The 20,487-nt window shown below is 33.3% G+C and overlaps 1 protein-coding gene across 1 annotated transcript; it reads right to left on the bottom strand.

Moving 5' to 3' along the window:
• Positions 1–9,215: 9,215 nt before the first annotated feature.
• Positions 9,216–20,487, bottom strand: LOC131667306 (uncharacterized). Its single transcript, XM_058940668.1, has 10 exons — positions 18,472–20,487; positions 17,427–18,197; positions 16,053–16,266; positions 15,263–15,688; positions 13,149–13,390; positions 10,725–10,776; positions 10,586–10,632; positions 9,526–9,700; positions 9,362–9,461; positions 9,216–9,294 (listed from the first exon to the last, which is right to left on the bottom strand). Exons 3-10 carry the CDS (start codon positions 16,255–16,257, stop codon positions 9,216–9,218), a joined length of 1,326 nt encoding a protein of 441 aa, XP_058796651.1. The 5' UTR covers positions 16,258–16,266; positions 17,427–18,197; positions 18,472–20,487.

Raw genomic sequence — 20,487 nt, 5'->3', positions numbered from 1 at the left:
GGCATATTAGATAAACTAACAACCCTCTCGCGGACTTGTATAGTTTTCGGCAAATCGGATAATCTAATAAACCTCGCGCGGACTTGTATAATTTTCGGCATATCGGATAAACTAATAACCATCTCGCGGACTTGTAATATTTACGAAATATCGGATAATCTAATAAACCTCGCGCGGACTTGTAAGTTTCGGCATATTAGATAAACTAACAACCCTCTCGCGGACTTGTATAGTTTTCGGCAAATCGGATAAACTAATAACTTTCTCGCGGACTTGTATAATTTTCGGCATATCGGATAAACTAATAACCATCTCGCGGACTTGTAATATTAACGAAATATCGGATAATCTAATAAACCTTGCGCGGACTTGTATAGTTTTCGGTGTATCGGATAAACTAATAACCTTCTCGCGGACTTGTAAAATTTAAGAAATATCGGATAATCTAATAAACCTCGCGCGGACTTGTAAGTTTCGGCATATTAGATAAACTAATAACCCTCTCGCGGATTTGTATAGTTTTCGGCTAAACGGATAATTTAATAAACCTCTCGCGGACTTGTAATATTTACGAAATATCGGATAATCTAATAAACCTCGCGCGGACTTGTATAGTTTTCGGCAAATCGGATAAACTAATAACCTTCTCGCGGTCTTGTAAAATTTAAGAAATATCGGATAATCTAATAAACCTCGCGCGGACTTGTAAGTTTCGGCATATTAGATAAACTAATAACCCTCTCGCGGATTTGTATAGTTTTCGGCAAATCGGATAAACTAATAACCTTCTCGCGGACTTGTATAAGTTTCGGCAAATCGGATAAACTAATAACCTTCTCGCGGACTTGTATAAGTTTTGGCAAATCGGATAAACTAATAACCTACTCGCGGACTTGTATAATTTTCGGCATATCGGATAAACTAATAACCCACTCGCGTACTTGTATAGTTTTCGGGAAATCGGATAAACTAATAACCTTCTAGCGGACTTGTAATATTTACGAAATATCGGATAATCTAATAAACCTTTCGCGGACTTGTAAGTTTCGGCATATTTGATAAACTAATCATCTTCTCGCGGACTTGTATAAGTTTTGGCAAATCGGATAAACTAATAACCTACTCGCGGACTTGTATAATTTTCGGCATATCGGATAAACTAATAACCCACTCGCGTACTTGTATAGTTTTCGGGAAATCGGATAAACTAATAACCTTCTAGCGGACTTGTAATATTTACGAAATATCGGATAATCTAATAACCCTCTCGCGGACTTGTATAATTTTCGGCATATCGGATAAACTAATAACCTTCTCGCGGACTTGTACAGTTTTCGGCAAATCGGATAATCTAATAAACCTCGCGCGGACTTGTATAATTTTCGGCATATCGGATAAACTAATAACCATCTCGCGGACTTGTAATATTTACGAAATATCGGATAATCTAATAAACCTCACGCGGACTTGTATAGTTTTCGGTATATCGGATAAACTAATAACCTTCTCGCGGACTTGTAATATTTACGAAATATCGGATAATCTAATAAACCTCGCGCGGACTTGTAATATTTACGAAATATCGGATAATCTAATAACCTTCTCGCGGACTTGTATAGTTTTCGGCAAATCGGATAAACTAATAACCCACTCGCGGACTTGTATAGTTTTCGGCAAATCGGATAATCTAATAAACCTCGCGCGGACTTGTATAGTTTTCGGCATATCGGATAAACTAATAACCTTCTCGCGGACTTGTAATATTTACGAAATATCGGATAATCTAATAAACCTCTCGCGGACTTGTAATATTTACGAAATATCGGATAATCTAATAAACCTGTCGCGGACTTGTATAGTTTTCGGCAAATCGGATAAACTAATAACTTTCTCGCGGACTTGTATAATTTTCGGTATATCGGATAAACTAATAACCTTCTCGCGGACTTGTAAAATTTAAGAAATATCGGATAATCTAATAAACCTCGCGCGGACTTGTAAGTTTCGGCATATTAGATAAACTAATAACCCTCTCGCGGATTTGTATAGTTTTCGGCTAAACGGATAATTTAATAAACCTTTCGCGGACTTGTAATATTTACGAAATATCGGATAATCTAATAAACCTCGCGCGGACTTGTATAGTTTTCGGCATATTAAATAAACTAATAACCCTCTCGCGGATTTGTATAGTTTTCGGCAAATCGGATAAACTAATAAACCTCGCGCGGACTTGTATAATTTTCGGCATATCGGATAAACTAATAACCATCTCGCGGACTTGTAATATTTACGAAATATCGGATAATCTAATAAACCTCGAGCGGACTTGTAAGTTTCGGCATATTAGATAAACTAACAACCCTCTCGCGGACTTGTATAGTTTTCGGCAAATCGGATAAACTAATAACCTTCTCGCGGACTTGTATAAGTTTCGGCAAATCGGATAAACTAATAACCTTCTCGCGGACTTGTATAATTTTCGGCATATCGGATAAACTAATAACCCACTCGCGTACTTGTATAGTTTTCGGGAAATCGGATAAACTAATAACCTTCTAGCGGACTTGTAATATTTACGAAATATCGGATAATCTAATAAACCTCGCGCGGACTTGTATAATTTTCGGCATATCGGATAAACTAATAACCATCTCGCGGACTTGTAATATTTACGAAATATCGGATAATCTAATAAACCTCGCGCGGACTTGTATAATTTTCGGCATGTTGGATAAACTAATAACCCTCTCGCGGACTTGTATAATTTTTGGCATATCGGATAAACTAATAACCATCTCGCGGACTTGTATAGTTTTCGGCAAATCGGATAATCTAATAAACCTCGCGCGGACTTGTATAGTTTTCGGCATATCGGATAAACTAATAACCTTCTCGCGGACTTGTAATATTTACGAAATATCGGATAATCTAATAACCCTCTCGCGGACTTGTATAATTTTCGGCATATCGGATAAACTAATAACCTTCTCGCGGACTTGTAATATTTACGAAATATCGGATAATCTAATAAACCTCGCGCGGACTTGTAAGTTTCGGCATATTAGATAAACTAACAACCCTCTCGCGGACTTGTATAGTTTTCGGCAAATCGGATAATCTAATAAACCTCGCGCGGACTTGTATAATTTTCGGCATATCGGATAAACTAATAACCATCTCGCGGACTTGTAATATTTACGAAATATCGGATAATCTAATAAACCTCGCGCGGACTTGTAAGTTTCGGCATATTAGATAAACTAACAACCCTCTCGCGGACTTGTATAGTTTTCGGCAAATCGGATAAACTAATAACTTTCTCGCGGACTTGTATAATTTTCGGCATATCGGATAAACTAATAACCATCTCGCGGACTTGTAATATTAACGAAATATCGGATAATCTAATAAACCTTGCGCGGACTTGTATAGTTTTCGGTGTATCGGATAAACTAATAACCTTCTCGCGGACTTGTAAAATTTAAGAAATATCGGATAATCTAATAAACCTCGCGCGGACTTGTAAGTTTCGGCATATTAGATAAACTAATAACCCTCTCGCGGATTTGTATAGTTTTCGGCTAAACGGATAATTTAATAAACCTCTCGCGGACTTGTAATATTTACGAAATATCGGATAATCTAATAAACCTCGCGCGGACTTGTATAGTTTTCGGCAAATCGGATAAACTAATAACCTTCTCGCGGTCTTGTAAAATTTAAGAAATATCGGATAATCTAATAAACCTCGCGCGGACTTGTAAGTTTCGGCATATTAGATAAACTAATAACCCTCTCGCGGATTTGTATAGTTTTCGGCAAATCGGATAAACTAATAACCTTCTCGCGGACTTGTATAAGTTTCGGCAAATCGGATAAACTAATAACCTTCTCGCGGACTTGTATAAGTTTTGGCAAATCGGATAAACTAATAACCTACTCGCGGACTTGTATAATTTTCGGCATATCGGATAAACTAATAACCCACTCGCGTACTTGTATAGTTTTCGGGAAATCGGATAAACTAATAACCTTCTAGCGGACTTGTAATATTTACGAAATATCGGATAATCTAATAAACCTTTCGCGGACTTGTAAGTTTCGGCATATTTGATAAACTAATCATCTTCTCTCGGACTTGTATAGTTTTCGGCAAATCGGATAAACTAATAACCTTCTCGCGGACTTGTATAAGTTTCGGCAAATCGGATAAACTAATAACCTTCTCGCGGACTTGTATAGTTTTCGGCAAATCGGATAATCTAATAAACCTCGCGCGGACTTGTATAGTTTTCGGCATATCGGATAAACTAATAACCTTCTCGCGGACTTGTAATATTTACGAAATATCGGATAATCTAATAACCCTCTCGAGGACTTGTATAGTTTTCGGCAAATCGGATAAACTAATAACGTTCTCGCGGACTTGTACAGTTTTCGGCAAATCGGATAATCTAATAAACCTCGCGCGGACTTGTATAATTTTCGGCATATCGGATAAACTAATAACCATCTCGCGGACTTGTAATATTTACGAAATATCGGATAATCTAATAAACCTCACGCGGACTTGTATAGTTTTCGGTATATCGGATAAACTAATAACCTTCTCGCCGACTTGTAATATTTACGAAATATCGGATAATCTAATAACCTTCTCGCGGACTTGTATAGTTTTCGGTATATCGGATAAACTAATAACCTTCTCGCGGACTTGTAATATTTACGAAATATCGGATAATCTAATAAACCTCGCGCGGACTTGTATAGTTTTCGGCAAATCGGATAAACTAATAACCTTCTCGCGGTCTTGTAAAATTTAAGAAATATCGGATAATCTAATAAACCTCGCGCGGACTTGTAAGTTTCGGCATATTAGATAAACTAATAACCCTCTCGCGGATTTGTATAGTTTTCGGCAAATCGGATAAACTAATAACCTTCTCGCGGACTTGTATAAGTTTCGGCAAATCGGATAAACTAATAACCTTCTCGCGGACTTGTATAAGTTTTGGCAAATCGGATAAACTAATAACCTACTCGCGGACTTGTATAATTTTCGGCATATCGGATAAACTAATAACCCACTCGCGTACTTGTATAGTTTTCGGGAAATCGGATAAACTAATAACCTTCTAGCGGACTTGTAATATTTACGAAATATCGGATAATCTAATAAACCTTTCGCGGACTTGTAAGTTTCGGCATATTTGATAAACTAATCATCTTCTCTCGGACTTGTATAGTTTTCGGCAAATCGGATAAACTAATAACCTTCTCGCGGACTTGTATAAGTTTCGGCAAATCGGATAAACTAATAACCTTCTCGCGGACTTGTATAGTTTTCGGCAAATCGGATAATCTAATAAACCTCGCGCGGACTTGTATAGTTTTCGGCATATCGGATAAACTAATAACCTTCTCGCGGACTTGTAATATTTACGAAATATCGGATAATCTAATAACCCTCTCGAGGACTTGTATAGTTTTCGGCAAATCGGATAAACTAATAACGTTCTCGCGGACTTGTACAGTTTTCGGCAAATCGGATAATCTAATAAACCTCGCGCGGACTTGTATAATTTTCGGCATATCGGATAAACTAATAACCATCTCGCGGACTTGTAATATTTACGAAATATCGGATAATCTAATAAACCTCACGCGGACTTGTATAGTTTTCGGTATATCGGATAAACTAATAACCTTCTCGCCGACTTGTAATATTTACGAAATATCGGATAATCTAATAACCTTCTCGCGGACTTGTATAATTTTCGGCATATCGGATAAACTAATAACCTTCTCGCGGACTTGTACAGTTTTCGGCAAATCGGATAATCTAATAAACCTCGCGCGGACTTGTATAATTTTCGGCATATCGGATAAACTAATAACCATCTCGCGGACTTGTAATATTTACGAAATATCGGATAATCTAATAAACCTCACGCGGACTTGTATAGTTTTCGGTATATCGGATAAACTAATAACCTTCTCGCGGACTTGTAATATTTACGAAATATCGGATAATCTAATAAACCTCGCGCGGACTTGTATAGTTTTCGGCAAATCGGATAAACTAATAACCTTCTCGCGGACTTGTATAAGTTTCGGCAAATCGGATAAACTAATAACCTTCTCGCGGACTTGTATAATTTTCGGCATGTTGGATAAACTAATAACCCTCTCGCGGACTTGTATAGTTTTCGGCATATCGGATAAACTAATAACCTTCACGCGGACTTGTATAGTTTTCGGCAAATCGGATAAACTAATAACCTTCTCGCGGACTTGTAATATTTACGAAATATCGGATAATCTAATAAACCTCGCGCGGACTTGTAAGTTTCGGCATATTAGATAAACTAACAACCCTCTCGCGGACTTGTATAGTTTTCGGCAAATCGGATAAACTAATAACCTTCTCGCGGACTTGTATAATTTTCGGCATATCGGATAAACTAATAACCATCTCGCGGACTTGTAATATTTACGAAATATCGGATAATCTAATAAACCTCGCGCGGACTTGTAAGTTTCGGCATATTAGATAAACTAACAACCCTCTCGCGGACTTGTATAGTTTTCGGCAAATCGGATAAACTAATAACTTTCTCGCGGACTTGTATAATTTTCGGCATATCGGATAAACTAATAACCATCTCGCGGACTTGTAATATTTACGAAATATCGGATAATCTAATAAACCTTGCGCGGACTTGTATAGTTTTCGGTATATCGGATAAACTAGTAACCTCCCACACAGCATGCAATATTGCTGCAATATTGCTGCAATGTTTCATGAAAGGTTTGAAACATTTCTGCAAGCTTGCATTGAAATATTTCTAAAATATTGCTATGTCCGCGAAATTGTGGCTGCAGCAATGTTGCAGGAAAGGTTGTAGCAACTTTTTTCGCAATATTTCTGCAAGGTTTTCATGCAATCTTCCTAAAATATTTCTAGAAACATTGCAGCAACCGTTCTTGCAATATTTCTGCAAGCCTTCACTGAAATATTTCTAAAATATTGCTATGTCCGCGAAATTGTTGCTGCAGCAATATTGCAGGAAAGGTTGTAGCAACTTTTTTCGCAATATTTCTGCAAGGTTTTCATGCAATCTTCCTAAAATATTTCTAGAAACATTGCAGCAACCGTTCTTGCAATATTTCTGCAAGCCTTCACTGAAATATTTCTAAAATATTGCTATGTCCGCGAAATTGTTGCTGCAGCAATATTGCAGGAAAGGTTGTAGCAACTTTTTTCGCAATATTTCTGCAAGGTTTTCATGCAATCTTTCTAAAATATTTCTAGAAACATTGCAGCAACTTTTCTTGTAATATTTCTGTGGATTTCCATGCAACCTTTATAAAATATTTCTGGAAACATTGCAGCAAGTTTTCTTCAAATATTTCTGCTGGTTCCCATAGAATGTTTCTAAAATATTTTTAGAAAAATTCCTGCAATTTTTCTGACAATATTTCTGCAAGGTTTTCATGCAATCTTTCTAAAATATTTCTAGAAACATTGCAGCAACCGTACTTGCAATATTTCTGCAAGGTTTACATGTAATCTTTCTAAAACATTTATAGAAAAATTGCAGCAACTTTTCTTGCAATATTTCTGCTGGTTCCCATGGAATGTTTCTGAAACATTTATAGAAAAATTGCAGCAACTTTTCTTGCAATATTTCTGTGGGTTTCCATGCAACCTTTATAAAATATTTTTGGAAACGTTGCAGCAAGTTTTCTTCAAATATTTCTGCTGGTTCCCATGGAATGTTTCTAAAATATTTTTAGAAAAATTCCTGCAATTTTTCTGACAATATTTCTGCAAGGTTTTCATGCAATCTTTCTAAAATATTTCTAGAAACATTGCAGCAACCGTACTTGCAATATTTCTGCAAAGTTTACATGTAATCTTTCTGAAACATTTATAGAAAAATTGCAGCAACTTTTCTTGCAATATTTCTGCTGGTTCCCATGGAATGTTTCTAAAATATTTTTAGAAAAATTCCTGCAATGTTTCTGACAATATTTCTGCAAAGTTTTCATTCAATCTTTCTAAAATATTTCTAGAAACATTGCAGCAACCGTACTTGCAATATTTCTGCAAGGTTTACATGTAATCTTTCTGAAACATTTATAGAAAAATTGCAGCAATTTTATTTGCAATATTTCTGAAAGACGTTGACGCAATTTCACTGAAAAATTTCTAACAATATTGCGAATACTTTACTTGCAATATTTCTTTAATTTTGCTTGCACGAATATTGAAATATTTCAGTTGAAATATTTTAGTTGAAATATTTTAATATTCGTGCAAGCAAAATCACAGAAATATTGCAAGTAAAGTATTCGCAATATTGTTAGAAATTTTTCAGTGAAATTGCGTCAACGTCTTTTAGAAATATTGCTATAAAAATTGCTACAATTTTTCTATAAATGTTTATAAATTTTTCTAGAAATATTTCAGTTGAAATATTTTAATATTCGTGCAAGCAAAATCACAGAAATATTGCAGAAAAATCACATTGATGAAAAGTTTCCAATATTATAGACATTTTCAAGACGCAGTATAGAATTGACTATCAGAAATATTTATACTATACCTTGCAATGTCTTCGTGACTTTTAGTTATATATGTGTATAAACAAAAGAAATGTTATAGGAAACATTTAATAATTCTAAATTAGTGGTTACGTCAACTTTATTAAGAAAATATTTATTTTTTCATTATATTATTTTTAAATATTTATTTACGTTACACCTAATACGATGTTTTTTGTAATGACAAATTAATAATTTTATGGTATAATTTAAAAATGTTTTTACAAATATTGAATCAATTTCGCAATGAAAATCGCAGCATTTTTTCCGTATTATTTCTAAAGCTTTAGTTGAAAAGTCATATAAATGTTATTTAGAAATAATTAAGAAATTTACGATATAAAAACCTAGGATAATTAAAATATATGATACTAAAATAGTGATTTTTAGAATATTTATGTAAAAAGAAAAATTGGTAGGAGTGGGTAACGTTTAGGAATAATTATTTATATGTACACATACACAACAATTAAATGAAAATTATGAGGTCCACCAAAATGACCTTTGCTTTTATTATAAGTAATAGTTATAGATTTTTACAGTTTGTAATTTATATAATAAGTCAAAAATAATTTAGTGAAAAAGTATGTCATTTTTCTTCTCTACGCATGATCAGATTCATCATCTGTTCCATCCAATTGTAGTGGCAATATAAATGAGTCAGACTTCCGGTTAGATTTTCTACAACAATTATATAAATTATATTCATAACTCATACACACCTATAATTTTGTTTTTTGATACTTACTGACTACGTTTGAATCTAGTGGAGGCTTGATCCAAGAAACTACATAGCGATTTCTTTATATCGTCGTCCGTAGCCTTAGGGAATGATAACTTTGAGGCCGCTAAAAATTATAATAAATTATAGATTTTAAATTACGTTACATTTATATATACAAAAAAACTTACTGTAAATGCATTTGCAGATGTAAAGTTCCGAGAAACATTTATTCTTTTCTTCACCCCTGGATTTTCTCCCGTAGAAACTATAGTTTTGTAAAACCTCATCGTTGATCAGCTTTGGTACCATGTTGTATATCAAGTCATGTACATTGACACCTCCAGCTCCTTGAAGATGTTCTACCTGAAATTTCGTTCAACAAAAGACAACAAACATATGATTAATTTAGTATATTTTTATCTTTACATGGTTAAGCAAATTTAAATCATAGTATCAAATCGTAACATTAAATTGAATAAAATGTATACGGACAAATATATAATAATGATGAATCATGCTATGGAATGTGGTGACGTTTCAATGCCGAACAAAAATTGTTACAATCTTAGAAATAACCATTACCAAAAAGTCAAAAAAATAAACATGCAGGTATGATCACACCAATACAAATATAATAATGTGTAAACATTTTGTCAATACAAATAGAACTCTAGTTATGATGCCCATAAATAAATTAATCATCATTTATAATAGTATGTGTTAAAAATCTGTTGCATATCTCAACACACAAAATAAATACAGTCTAAAGAGGATAAAGTTTTTTTTACTTTGCTAACTTATTTTCCCATCGTGCAAACTTTCATGTTCCCTTTCCAAATCGAATAAAAGGTACCATTTCCCTATAAACGGAAATCAACAGAAAATGGAATACCATTTAACAGAACCATCGATTACAAATATAGTATTTTACCTAATTTAATTAATCTACAAATAAAATAGTTATAATAAATAAATTACGGGACACAGTAAGAAGGTATTTGTCAAGAAGAATGTTTATCGAGTATATTGTTTAGGTAGTTATAGATTATCTTTGAGTTGCGTAGTTATGGTTTTAGTCAATAAAAATGTACGTCTTTCATATAAGAGATGTACTTATATCTGTATTAGTGATAGGTATGTTACTATATCGTCGTAGCCAAAGTATTATGAAAACCTGATAGTGAAAATATCCAATGTTACACTAATGAATACAATTTCTACCACTGCAATCTATATTTAACTACTTACGTCGAGCAATATTTGATTTCCTTGATTGCAGCATTTATCCAAAATTCCTATGACATATGCAATGATTGAGTCATTAATTATTATTATTATTATTACATATCTCGAGATATCCTGTAGGAATATGCAAAACAGATCGAACCGTTCAACGATAAAGTTTTCTCTCTTCCTGTTGCTGCACTGCTGCACGGCATCTACTATGTATGTTCAACCAATTAAGGTGACTTTAAATTTTGTGGTTATCGTACATTCGATCATCGATTTTTCCATTTACTTATGTTGGTACACGCGCCAGGACCATACGAGCTGGTCTTTTCAAAGTGTCGCGAATTTAGAATTTCCGCGGACTACGTATATTCGATTTTTTTTGTGGTGTTATGTTGGTACACATGTCCCTAACTTATGCTGGCAAGGTCGGCTATTTTGAGCGCTCAATTAGTTTTTTGACATCTGTTTTGCAGTTTTGATGTGTTTTGGCTCGTTGGCGAAGTTTACCTATCCCAAAAAATGGATCAAAGAATCTGTATTCAGTTTTGTGTGAAATACCAAATTAAGTGCGCAGAAGCATGTCGAATGTTGACTGCGCCATATGGCGAAGCTCCCTTAGACCAAAGTAATATATATCGTTGGTACAAAATGTTCTCAGAGGGCCGAGAAGATGTAAACGACAAAGAGCGTGCCGACGCCCGAGTACGTCAACAACAATCGAAAATAATAATGGGGTGAAGAAAATAGTATTGGCCAATCGCCGAATAACCGTTAGAGAAAATACTGAAGACCTAAGCATATCGATTGGTTCGTGCTATTCGATTATAACCAATAACTTGAGCATGAAACGTGTGGCAGCGAAATTTGTTCCGAAATTGCTAAATTTTGACAAAAAAGAGTGTCGCATGAACATCGTTAAAGTGCTGTTGAATGACGTCAATGACGATCCAGATTTCCTTAAAAGGGTCATAACAGGTGACGAAGCATGGTTATATGGTTATAGCGTCGAAACAAAGACTCAATCGTACCAGTGGAGGCACACTGAATCACCAAGACCAAAAAAAGCACGCCAAGTTCGATAAAGAGTGCATATAGTTGCAAGAACTCAAGGCTAGATCGAAAAGTGCTTTGAAGATTAGAAGGAGCCCTGTAGATTCTGCACGAAAAAATTCTACACAAGCCGATTAGAATAGCGTTGACACAGGTGTATTGTACTTGGGAAGGGGTGTGAGGGGGTCACTTTTAAGGTTACAACATAAATATCGATGAATATAATTCGCGCCTGCCTCTACCTTTTTCCCCTTGCAACCCATTGACTCTAGTCAATTTATTCGCGTTGTTATCTGCCTACGCTCTATGCGGGCCATGAGGCATAGTTGCCTTCATCGGCGTCCTGTATTACCGTGCACTAAGTTTGACCTTGAGGACCATTGCACTTGCCTTACGGCGTCGTTATACTCACCAATTACCAGGTATACAAGATTTTATTACAGAAGCGAGCTCTAGTATTCCCGAAGGATTTTGGTGCGCTTAATCCAAATCTGGCCTCAGAATTATTTCATCACGTCCGGTTTTTAAGATATCCTAACCTAAGAATGCAAAAAACACTGTTTTTTTGACATATTTATGGTTATGTAGCATCGTAAATAAATTTTATCACAGAAAACTATTAAGAGCATCTTAAAATATAAATCTTCCCCTTTAAAATGCTGTTGAATTTGCCCAAATATCTTGTTTTTTCACCAAGATATCTCATTTTGAAATTTTCATATTTATGAATTTCTCAAAATTCGAAAATCCATTAACTGTTTGTTCCTGGAATTTTTCTGTTCAGTGAATTTACTTGAAAATTATTACTTGGGAGTCTCTGGGGTTGCTGATCATGAATCTGAAGTTAGAATTTCAAAATTTTCAATTCAAGATTGGGTGTTCAAGATAGCGGTTCCCAAAATTTTGAAAAAAGATATTCACGAGTTTGAACGAAAGATCAGACAATTGTACGTCAGAAATATCAATTCCTAACAAAAGATCCTTTTATTCCTGACAAAAGATCAATTGAAAAGAGTAAATGAAAATCATCCACTTGGGTCTTCATGGGTTAGTGGATTTTCGAATTTTGAGAAATTCATAAATATGAAAATTTCAATATGAGATATCTTGGTGAAAAAAAAAATATTTGGGCAAACTCAACGGCATTTTAAAGGGGAAGATTTATATTTCAAGATGCTTTTAATAGTTTTCTGTGATAAAATTTATTTACGATGCTACATAACCATAAATATGTCAAAAAACAGTGTTTTTTGCACTCTTAGGTTAGGATATCTTAAAAACCGGACGTGATGGAATAATTCTGAGGCCAGATTTGGATTCAGCGCACCAAAATCCTTCGGGAATACTATAGCTCGCTTCTGTAACTGAAAATGACCTATTATTTGTATACTTGTGAATTATTTTTCTTCCAATCAATATTTATAACGAAAAATTAATCCCGACGATAACACATAATGATTAGGCAATTAGAATCCGGAAATTTCTATTTCACATACATACACATACACACACACACACATATACTCACCACAGCCTTTGCAAATTTTTTATGTAGTAATTGGGCTTCTACTTTATCAATTTTTTTCTTTTCATTATTCACATCTGCATCAATTGGAAAATGTTCATTCAACATTTTTAAATGATCTTGCGAAAGGACATTAGGTTTCGATGAAACCTGAAACTGTCTTCTTTGATTTTTTAATAATTTTTCATTACTTTCTTGCTTCTTGGTAAGATAATTGACTTTTCTAAGAATGAGTTTCTGCATATCTACGTAAAATTAATAAAAGTTTTATTAAACACTTCGTCTATTTATCATATCAGTATTTAACGAATACATTATACACAGGATGGATAATGAATACGAAACTCCAATATCAAATGAGTTATATGTTTTAAAAACGTGCGATTTCGAAAAAAAAAAAATATTCCTAAAAATATTTACGAAACTAAACCTAAAAGTTTGAATACATATGGGAAAATCTCACAAGTTGTTGCAATTTGATGAAAAAAATTTTTTTTTTCCAAAATGATGGCACATTTTTTTTTTATGGTTATTCGCTATAAGATAAGCTTCAGGAACGAGAATTCGTAGGTGTACCTCGTTTTTAAAAAATGTTCAAAAAGTTACACGCAAAAAAAAATTATAGTAGATTATTTCATTCTTTATTACGTAGATAATCAAAATTAAGAAGTTATTCAAGAATTTTCATGGTTGTGGGATAGCCTTATGTAAATGTGTTACACTTTTGCCCCTATCATGTTGGTTTCCTTTATAAGCATATAAAAAACCCTAAAAAAATCGTAAAAATGACTTTGTTTTTTAATAGTTAAAAAAAGAAAACCTACTAACAGGAAGTAATACAGGAAGTAATAAATAGAACTAGTTGTTGAAAAATGAATGACTGCGATTTTTTCATTAAGTAGCATATAATTATTGAATTATTTATTTTACGGAAAATGGAATAATATTAACGTATACCCATTTTTACGTGCATTCAACCTTGTGGATATGATAATCAACATAATTTTTAAATCTTAATCAATTTTGAACGTAAAAACTGAATCGGATGAAATATACAACTTTTTGATTTTAATGAAAATGATGAAAAAAAAAAGAAAATGTAGAAATTATTATGGAACATTTTTATACAGAACAGATTATCAACCTTTTTTAATTCAATAGGTTGATGTGCTCTTCAAAAATCATAAATTTTTTTTCCAGGAAACAAATGGTATGCTTTATACATAGTCGTATATTTTTTTCATTATCGTGAGCACACTCTTCTGTAAAAGCTAGAACGACTTGTCTTGAAGAGAAAAACAAGTTTTAGTAATAAAATATCATGTATAAAATATGTTCAAGGTTCCAGAATCGAAATCGCCAAATTTTGAAATTTTTGTAATTAGTGACAGTCGTATTATAGGTTGCCATATCCTCCATTTTGATGGCACAGTCTTGAAACTTCACAGTAATACTAGTTTTTAGTCCTTCTTTCATTACCTCAAACCATGAAACTGTACTTTCAATGTTCACTTAGTTATAAAATAGACAAGATAAAAATTTTTTCGAGTGACAGATTTAAAATGTTATTTTTCAATCTTTTTTTACTTTTATGATTATTATATTCGACAATACTTCAAATATTTCACTTTATACTTATACGACCTACTTCTTTGAGCTTTATACTTGAAATAAAAAATTATTGGCACATGGGAAAAATGTTAGTTTTTCCTACACAAGCGAGGGACCAAAAATTAACAACTTCTGAGATTTGCACATATATGTAGATAATTTTACGTTAACTTAACGGATCAAAAACGTTTTCTACTCGATACCGGCCGCTATAGATGAATAGGCTAGTAGCAGCCGACAAGAAAAATAGTATACGACACTCGACTAGATTGCTGGATACCCTGGCCGGTATGGTTTGACGCCCGAGGCGATGCCTCCAACTTTCTGGCCACGTATCGTAATATACTATTTTATCCGTTAACTTTACATAAAACTACCCATACATAAATATACTCGTGTTATCCATTACAAAATCCAAGATGATAGCACGATAAGCTGTTAAATTCAAGTGCTGATATGAAATCTACAGACTTTTTAACGATTGATATTAAGGAAAATTTAATTACCATAAATTTTTTGTAAGCTTGGTGCGGTTTCCCTCCCCATCTCCTCAATTTCATCTACATCTGAATCTTGAAACTGATTACAAGATATTTGTTTGGTTGCAACATTAGATACTGACGATTTGTTCGGTTGTAATACATTGACCTGCGCTGATATTCCTTCCAAGTTCAACGTAGCATACGAAGGAGACTTCTCTATAGCTAAAGGATCTTGTTGCAAAGAATCATCGTTTCCATCAGTATCATTTGATTCACTATTGTAATTTACTTCTTCAAGAGGATTGCGTTTCTTCGGGATTACATAATCATTTGACAAACGTTTCTTGTTCCGTCGTTTTCTAGTTCTTTTCAAATTTTCAGCATCACTTGGGTCCGTTACATTTTCAATTCCATGTAAATTTTTCTCTTCCACCGCAGTTGGGTAGTCCACTGAAATATTTCAATATATATATATATATACACACACACACACACAAAAGTGATTTCACTTCAACTCCTGGAGTCCAAAATTTTATTGTATAATGTTAATTCATGCTATAGGTCTTTTAAGTATGTTTATTTTATATATTTTCTATATATTTTATATATTTTTTCATATTTTTAAAATAAAAATAGGATTTTTAGTACATACACATCAGAATACCTGTAGCACACATTGGCGTTTAAAAAAAAAAAAAAAGTTTTTGACTCCGCGAGTTGAAGTGAAATAATCCGTGCGCGCGCGCGCGCGCGCGCGTGTGTGTGTGTGTGTGTGTGTGTGTGTGTGTGTGTGTATAGATATATTAATCCTTACAACAGAATTTCACTACTTTTTGGAGAGGTTTCTCAACGTAATTTTCATCGGGATCAGTATCATCTACTATAGCTTGTTTAATATCGGCTGTTGATACGTTATTTGGAGGAAAACTGTAGGATTTTCTATCATAAGAAAGCCAGCGACTAGGTATGATAATTTTGTTACTTTTTTCGTCAACGATTATTACGTATTTACGAGTCATCTTTGCACTCTGTAAGTTCAAAAATTAAATGAATAAAGATTATAACGATTATAATTATCAATAATGATGTACAACTTATGACACGTAATGGATGAATAGAAAATTTTACAATTTTCATTTTCAGTTGGTTCATATTTTATATTGCATTATTGACAAACATTCATTAAACTTTGAATAATTTAAAGAAGATATTTCATCACTTTGTCTAATAAATCCCGATAAAATCTGGTCATTTAGTTATACAACAATATCAGTATGCTTTAATAAACATTACAACTTGTATGAAAAAAAGCATTAATAATGAATTGAAATATTTTTTTATTGTTGACAGGGCTAACAGGGACATGCTCCTTATTGAAGTATAAAAGTCGCCATATTAAGTTATTGGCCTCCCTTTTTTTATCTTGTAGTACTCGGTAGTAGCTTTCGTTTACTTTATTTTATGTCGAAAAGTTTTATTTATGCGCCTAATACAGGCATTATGTACGTATAGCCACTTATTTTTTGAAAATATTAACTTTCTCACGCGTTTTGTGCGTTAGTGTGAACGATAATCATTTTTGGAGAGCTCACTGTTTTTCTTAACATCGTTTCTGTGAATAAGCAGAGCCGATTTTTAAAAGTTGATGTTTTATTTTTAAGTACATATGAAAAAAAAATTTTATTTTCTAAATTATTTTCTTTCAAACTGACTCAAAATAATCTAAGAATCAACTTTTTCAAATAACTGTTCCGCTCATTGTAGATTAGAGATCTTAACAAATAAGAGCAAAATCTACAAAAACGATTTCCCCTTATTACTTTAACACCCAAAGTGGTAAAGTAGATTTTTTTGTCTAAATAAGGTGATACGTAAATCGTGGCTGTATTGGACGGAGAATTAGAATTTTCTGACCTATAATAAAGCAAACAAAGGCTTTTATCGAGTAACTTAGATAGTAAATGTTTCAGGTCGATCCCTTTATTAGGACGATTTTTATACGTCAATAATAATTCTCATGTTGAAAAATGACACTTTTCTTAGACAATATCAATTTGATAGAATCTACGGAAAAGAACGTTAGTTAGAAATGAAATTAATTAAATGAAGACCCTAACATTTTATTATTACAACAATTAGGTCGTCTTATGTTCCGGATGAATGTGTCATAAAAAATAAAAGTATTTACCACTTGGCAAACCAAGAGAGTCGGTGTGGACTGGTTCGGATCAATTCAGTTGATTAATTAGTAGTAGAGCAGAGAATGAAGTAAAAACAAGGACGACCCCTTCACAAACTTCATACTCATACCACTACTAACGTTTTAGATCCGATTATCCATTTTTATTAATGATTTGATGTGTCCTCAATTTCTTCGATTGTAAGGGTGTATGTATCATCTGTAATATCTACCTTCGAGCGTCGCCCTAGCAATAATGTACGAACTTCTTTCATAAAGTAATCTGAGATTCGACATTTAACTGCTATCAACCGGAACCTTGTACCATGAACAATAATGCTTTTTAAATATGGTAGCCTCATTACCTTCGTTTTCTTCTTTCCACGTTTATTTACAATCAATATTTTTTCCAGTAATTGACTATTCAAAGTCAATAGGGAATTCTCTAATTCGGAATCGTAACTAATATCCAAGGATATTAATTTTGTTAGCGCTGAAAAGTTTAGACGACGGTCTGAATCTAGTCCAATGATATTAAGTTTTCTCAATGATGGCGCATTATCAATCATTACTTGCACGAATTCTTTAAGACATATGTTGTTAGAGACATCAAGCTCAGTTAAGTGGTTTGTAACTTGTATTCTCATAAGTGGAATATTTTCAATAGTTTCTACGCTATATTTCAAGTTAAATATTTCTACATTGTTTTTGGCCGAAAATATTAGTGGCACCAAATCATTTATGCTGTGCTCATCATCCATACAATGCGAATCTTCTGACCTATAATAAAGCAAACAAAGGCTTTTATCGAGTAACTTAGATAGTAAATGTTTCAGGTCGATCCCTTTATTAGGACGATTTTTATACGTCAATAATAATTCTCATGTTGAAAAATGACACTTTTCTTAGACAATATCAATTTAATAGAATCTATGGAAAAGAACGTTAGTTAGAAATGAAATTAATTAAATGAAGACCATAACATTTTATTATTACAACAATTAGGTCGTCTTATGTTCCGGATGAATGTGTCATAAAAAATAAAAGTATTTACCACTTGGCAAATCAAGAGAGTCGGTGTGGACTGGTTCGGATCAATTCAGTTGATTAATTAGTAGTAGAGCAGAGAATGAAGTAAAAACAAGGACGACCCCTTCACAAACTTCATACTCATACCACTACTAACGTTTTAGATCCGATTATCCATTTTTATTAATGATTTGATGTGTCCTCAATTTCTTCGATTGTAAGGGTGTATGTATCATCTGTAATATCTACCTTCGAGCGTCGCCCTAGCAATAATGTACGAACTTCTTTCATAAAGTAATCTGAGATTCGACATTTAACTGCTATCAACCGGAACCTTGTACCATGAACAATAATGCTTTTTAAATATGGTAGCCTCATTACCTTCGTTTTCTTCTTTCCACGTTTATTTACAATCAATATTTTTTCCAGTAATTGACTATTCAAAGTCAATAGGGAATTCTCTAATTCGGAATCGTAACTAATATCCAAGGATATTAATTTTGTTAGCGCTGAAAAGTTTAGACGACGGTCTGAATCTAGTCCAATGATATTAAGTTTTCTCAATGATGGCGCATTATCAATCATTACTTGCACGAATTCTTTAAGACATATGTTGTTAGAGACATCAAGCTCAGTTAAGCGGTTTGTAACTTGTATTCTCATAAGTGGAATATTTTCATTAGTTTCTACGCTATATTTCAAGTTAAATATTTCTACATTATTTTCGGCCGAAAATATTAGTGGCACCAAATCATTTATGCTGTGCTCATCATCCATACAATGCGAATCTTGCACATAAAGAGCTTTCAAGAGATTCTCATTTTTTTTTTCGTAAGACAGAAAATTTACCAAATATTTAATAAGAACTGAATTGCAGTTAACTATTGACAAGGTTTGGAGACTTTTAGTACATGGTTTTTCCAAGAACCGGAGTCTTGTTTTTTGACTATTCAAATACAAATGTTTCAAATTACACATATTGTAGTCATTTTCCAAATTGTCACGAACTTTTAAAATGCGCAGAGTATTTATCTCAAAATATTCACTTAAAATTGTAAATATTTCTTTAGTTGCATCAACTCCGGACAGATCAATGATATCCAAATGAAGTTTTCCGTGTTTACCTCTAGATTTAGCGAGCGTAATCTGATTTTTCAAAAGTGCTGTTACGATGTGAGGACCAACATTTGATAATAGGCTAATTGATATACTAGAAAATCTAAACGTTTTAGAATGTTGAAGCATTTTTTTCAAACCATCTTGGAACTTGTACACAAACCATGTAGAATCAAAGTGCAACGACACATTTATACGCTTAAATATTAATTTTTCTGGCTGATTTAAAGCTTCGTAAAAGTGTATGAAATCCACAGATGACAAGATCTTTGATAAAATGAACAGTATATCGAAATTTTTCATTAATCCTTCATATAATATGGAATTATTTGTTTCTTCTGTTATAATTTCATCGTTATTGCATAAATCTTGTATATTTATATTTTCATGAGGCTGTTGAGATTCTAATCGAACACGAGCGTAACCAACCACTTCAACTGACTTTTTTTGGCTATAAAAACTCCACTCTAACTTGTTCATCAAGGCTTTTACCTGTAAACGGCAAGCCGTCTCCATATTGTGGCAATAGATACGTGCCATACATCCTTTTGCGAACGAGTAGCGAAACATAGATATTGAAACATCGTTAATTGAATGATCCGATAACATTTTTATCAAATCACACTTATTCATTCGTTTGTGTATATTGTAAATGAAAAAATGTTGTGCTACGTGATCTTCAACAAAAAGTACTGGGAATGGAGTTGATGTTGGCTCTCTGAAGGTATTACCCCTATTTACATAACGTATAATTCGTCTGTTCATACTTCTACAATGAGTTTCATATCTTTTTGTAAAATATTCTTTATATTCATCCAATAACAGTTCTACCATAATACATCGACTACGTTCCTTGCATTGAGTTTTTGGTAAGTTATTCCTGTAATTTCTTAGTGACTGGTATAAGCGTTCAAATTCTTCCATG

This window comes from Phymastichus coffea, unplaced genomic scaffold, assembly GCF_024137745.1.
Source record: "Phymastichus coffea isolate CEN01 unplaced genomic scaffold, Cenicafe_Pcof_1.1 PCOF00064, whole genome shotgun sequence".
NCBI classification, from domain to species: domain Eukaryota; kingdom Metazoa; phylum Arthropoda; class Insecta; order Hymenoptera; family Eulophidae; genus Phymastichus; species Phymastichus coffea.
This window is presented reverse-complemented; position numbering and strand designations above follow the sequence as displayed.

Coding starts and splice junctions, on each gene's coding strand:
- LOC131667306 (XM_058940668.1), bottom strand. CDS start 16,257: ATGACTCGTAAATACGTAATAATCGTTGACGAAAAAAGTAACAAAATT. Junction 15,689..16,052: donor AAAAGTAGTGAAATTCTGTT/GTAAGGATTAAT, acceptor GAAATATTTCAG/TGGACTACCCAACTGCGGTG. Junction 9,701..10,585: donor GAAATCAAATATTGCTCGAC/GTAAGTAGTTAA, acceptor ACGAAATTTCAG/GTAGAACATCTTCAAGGAGC.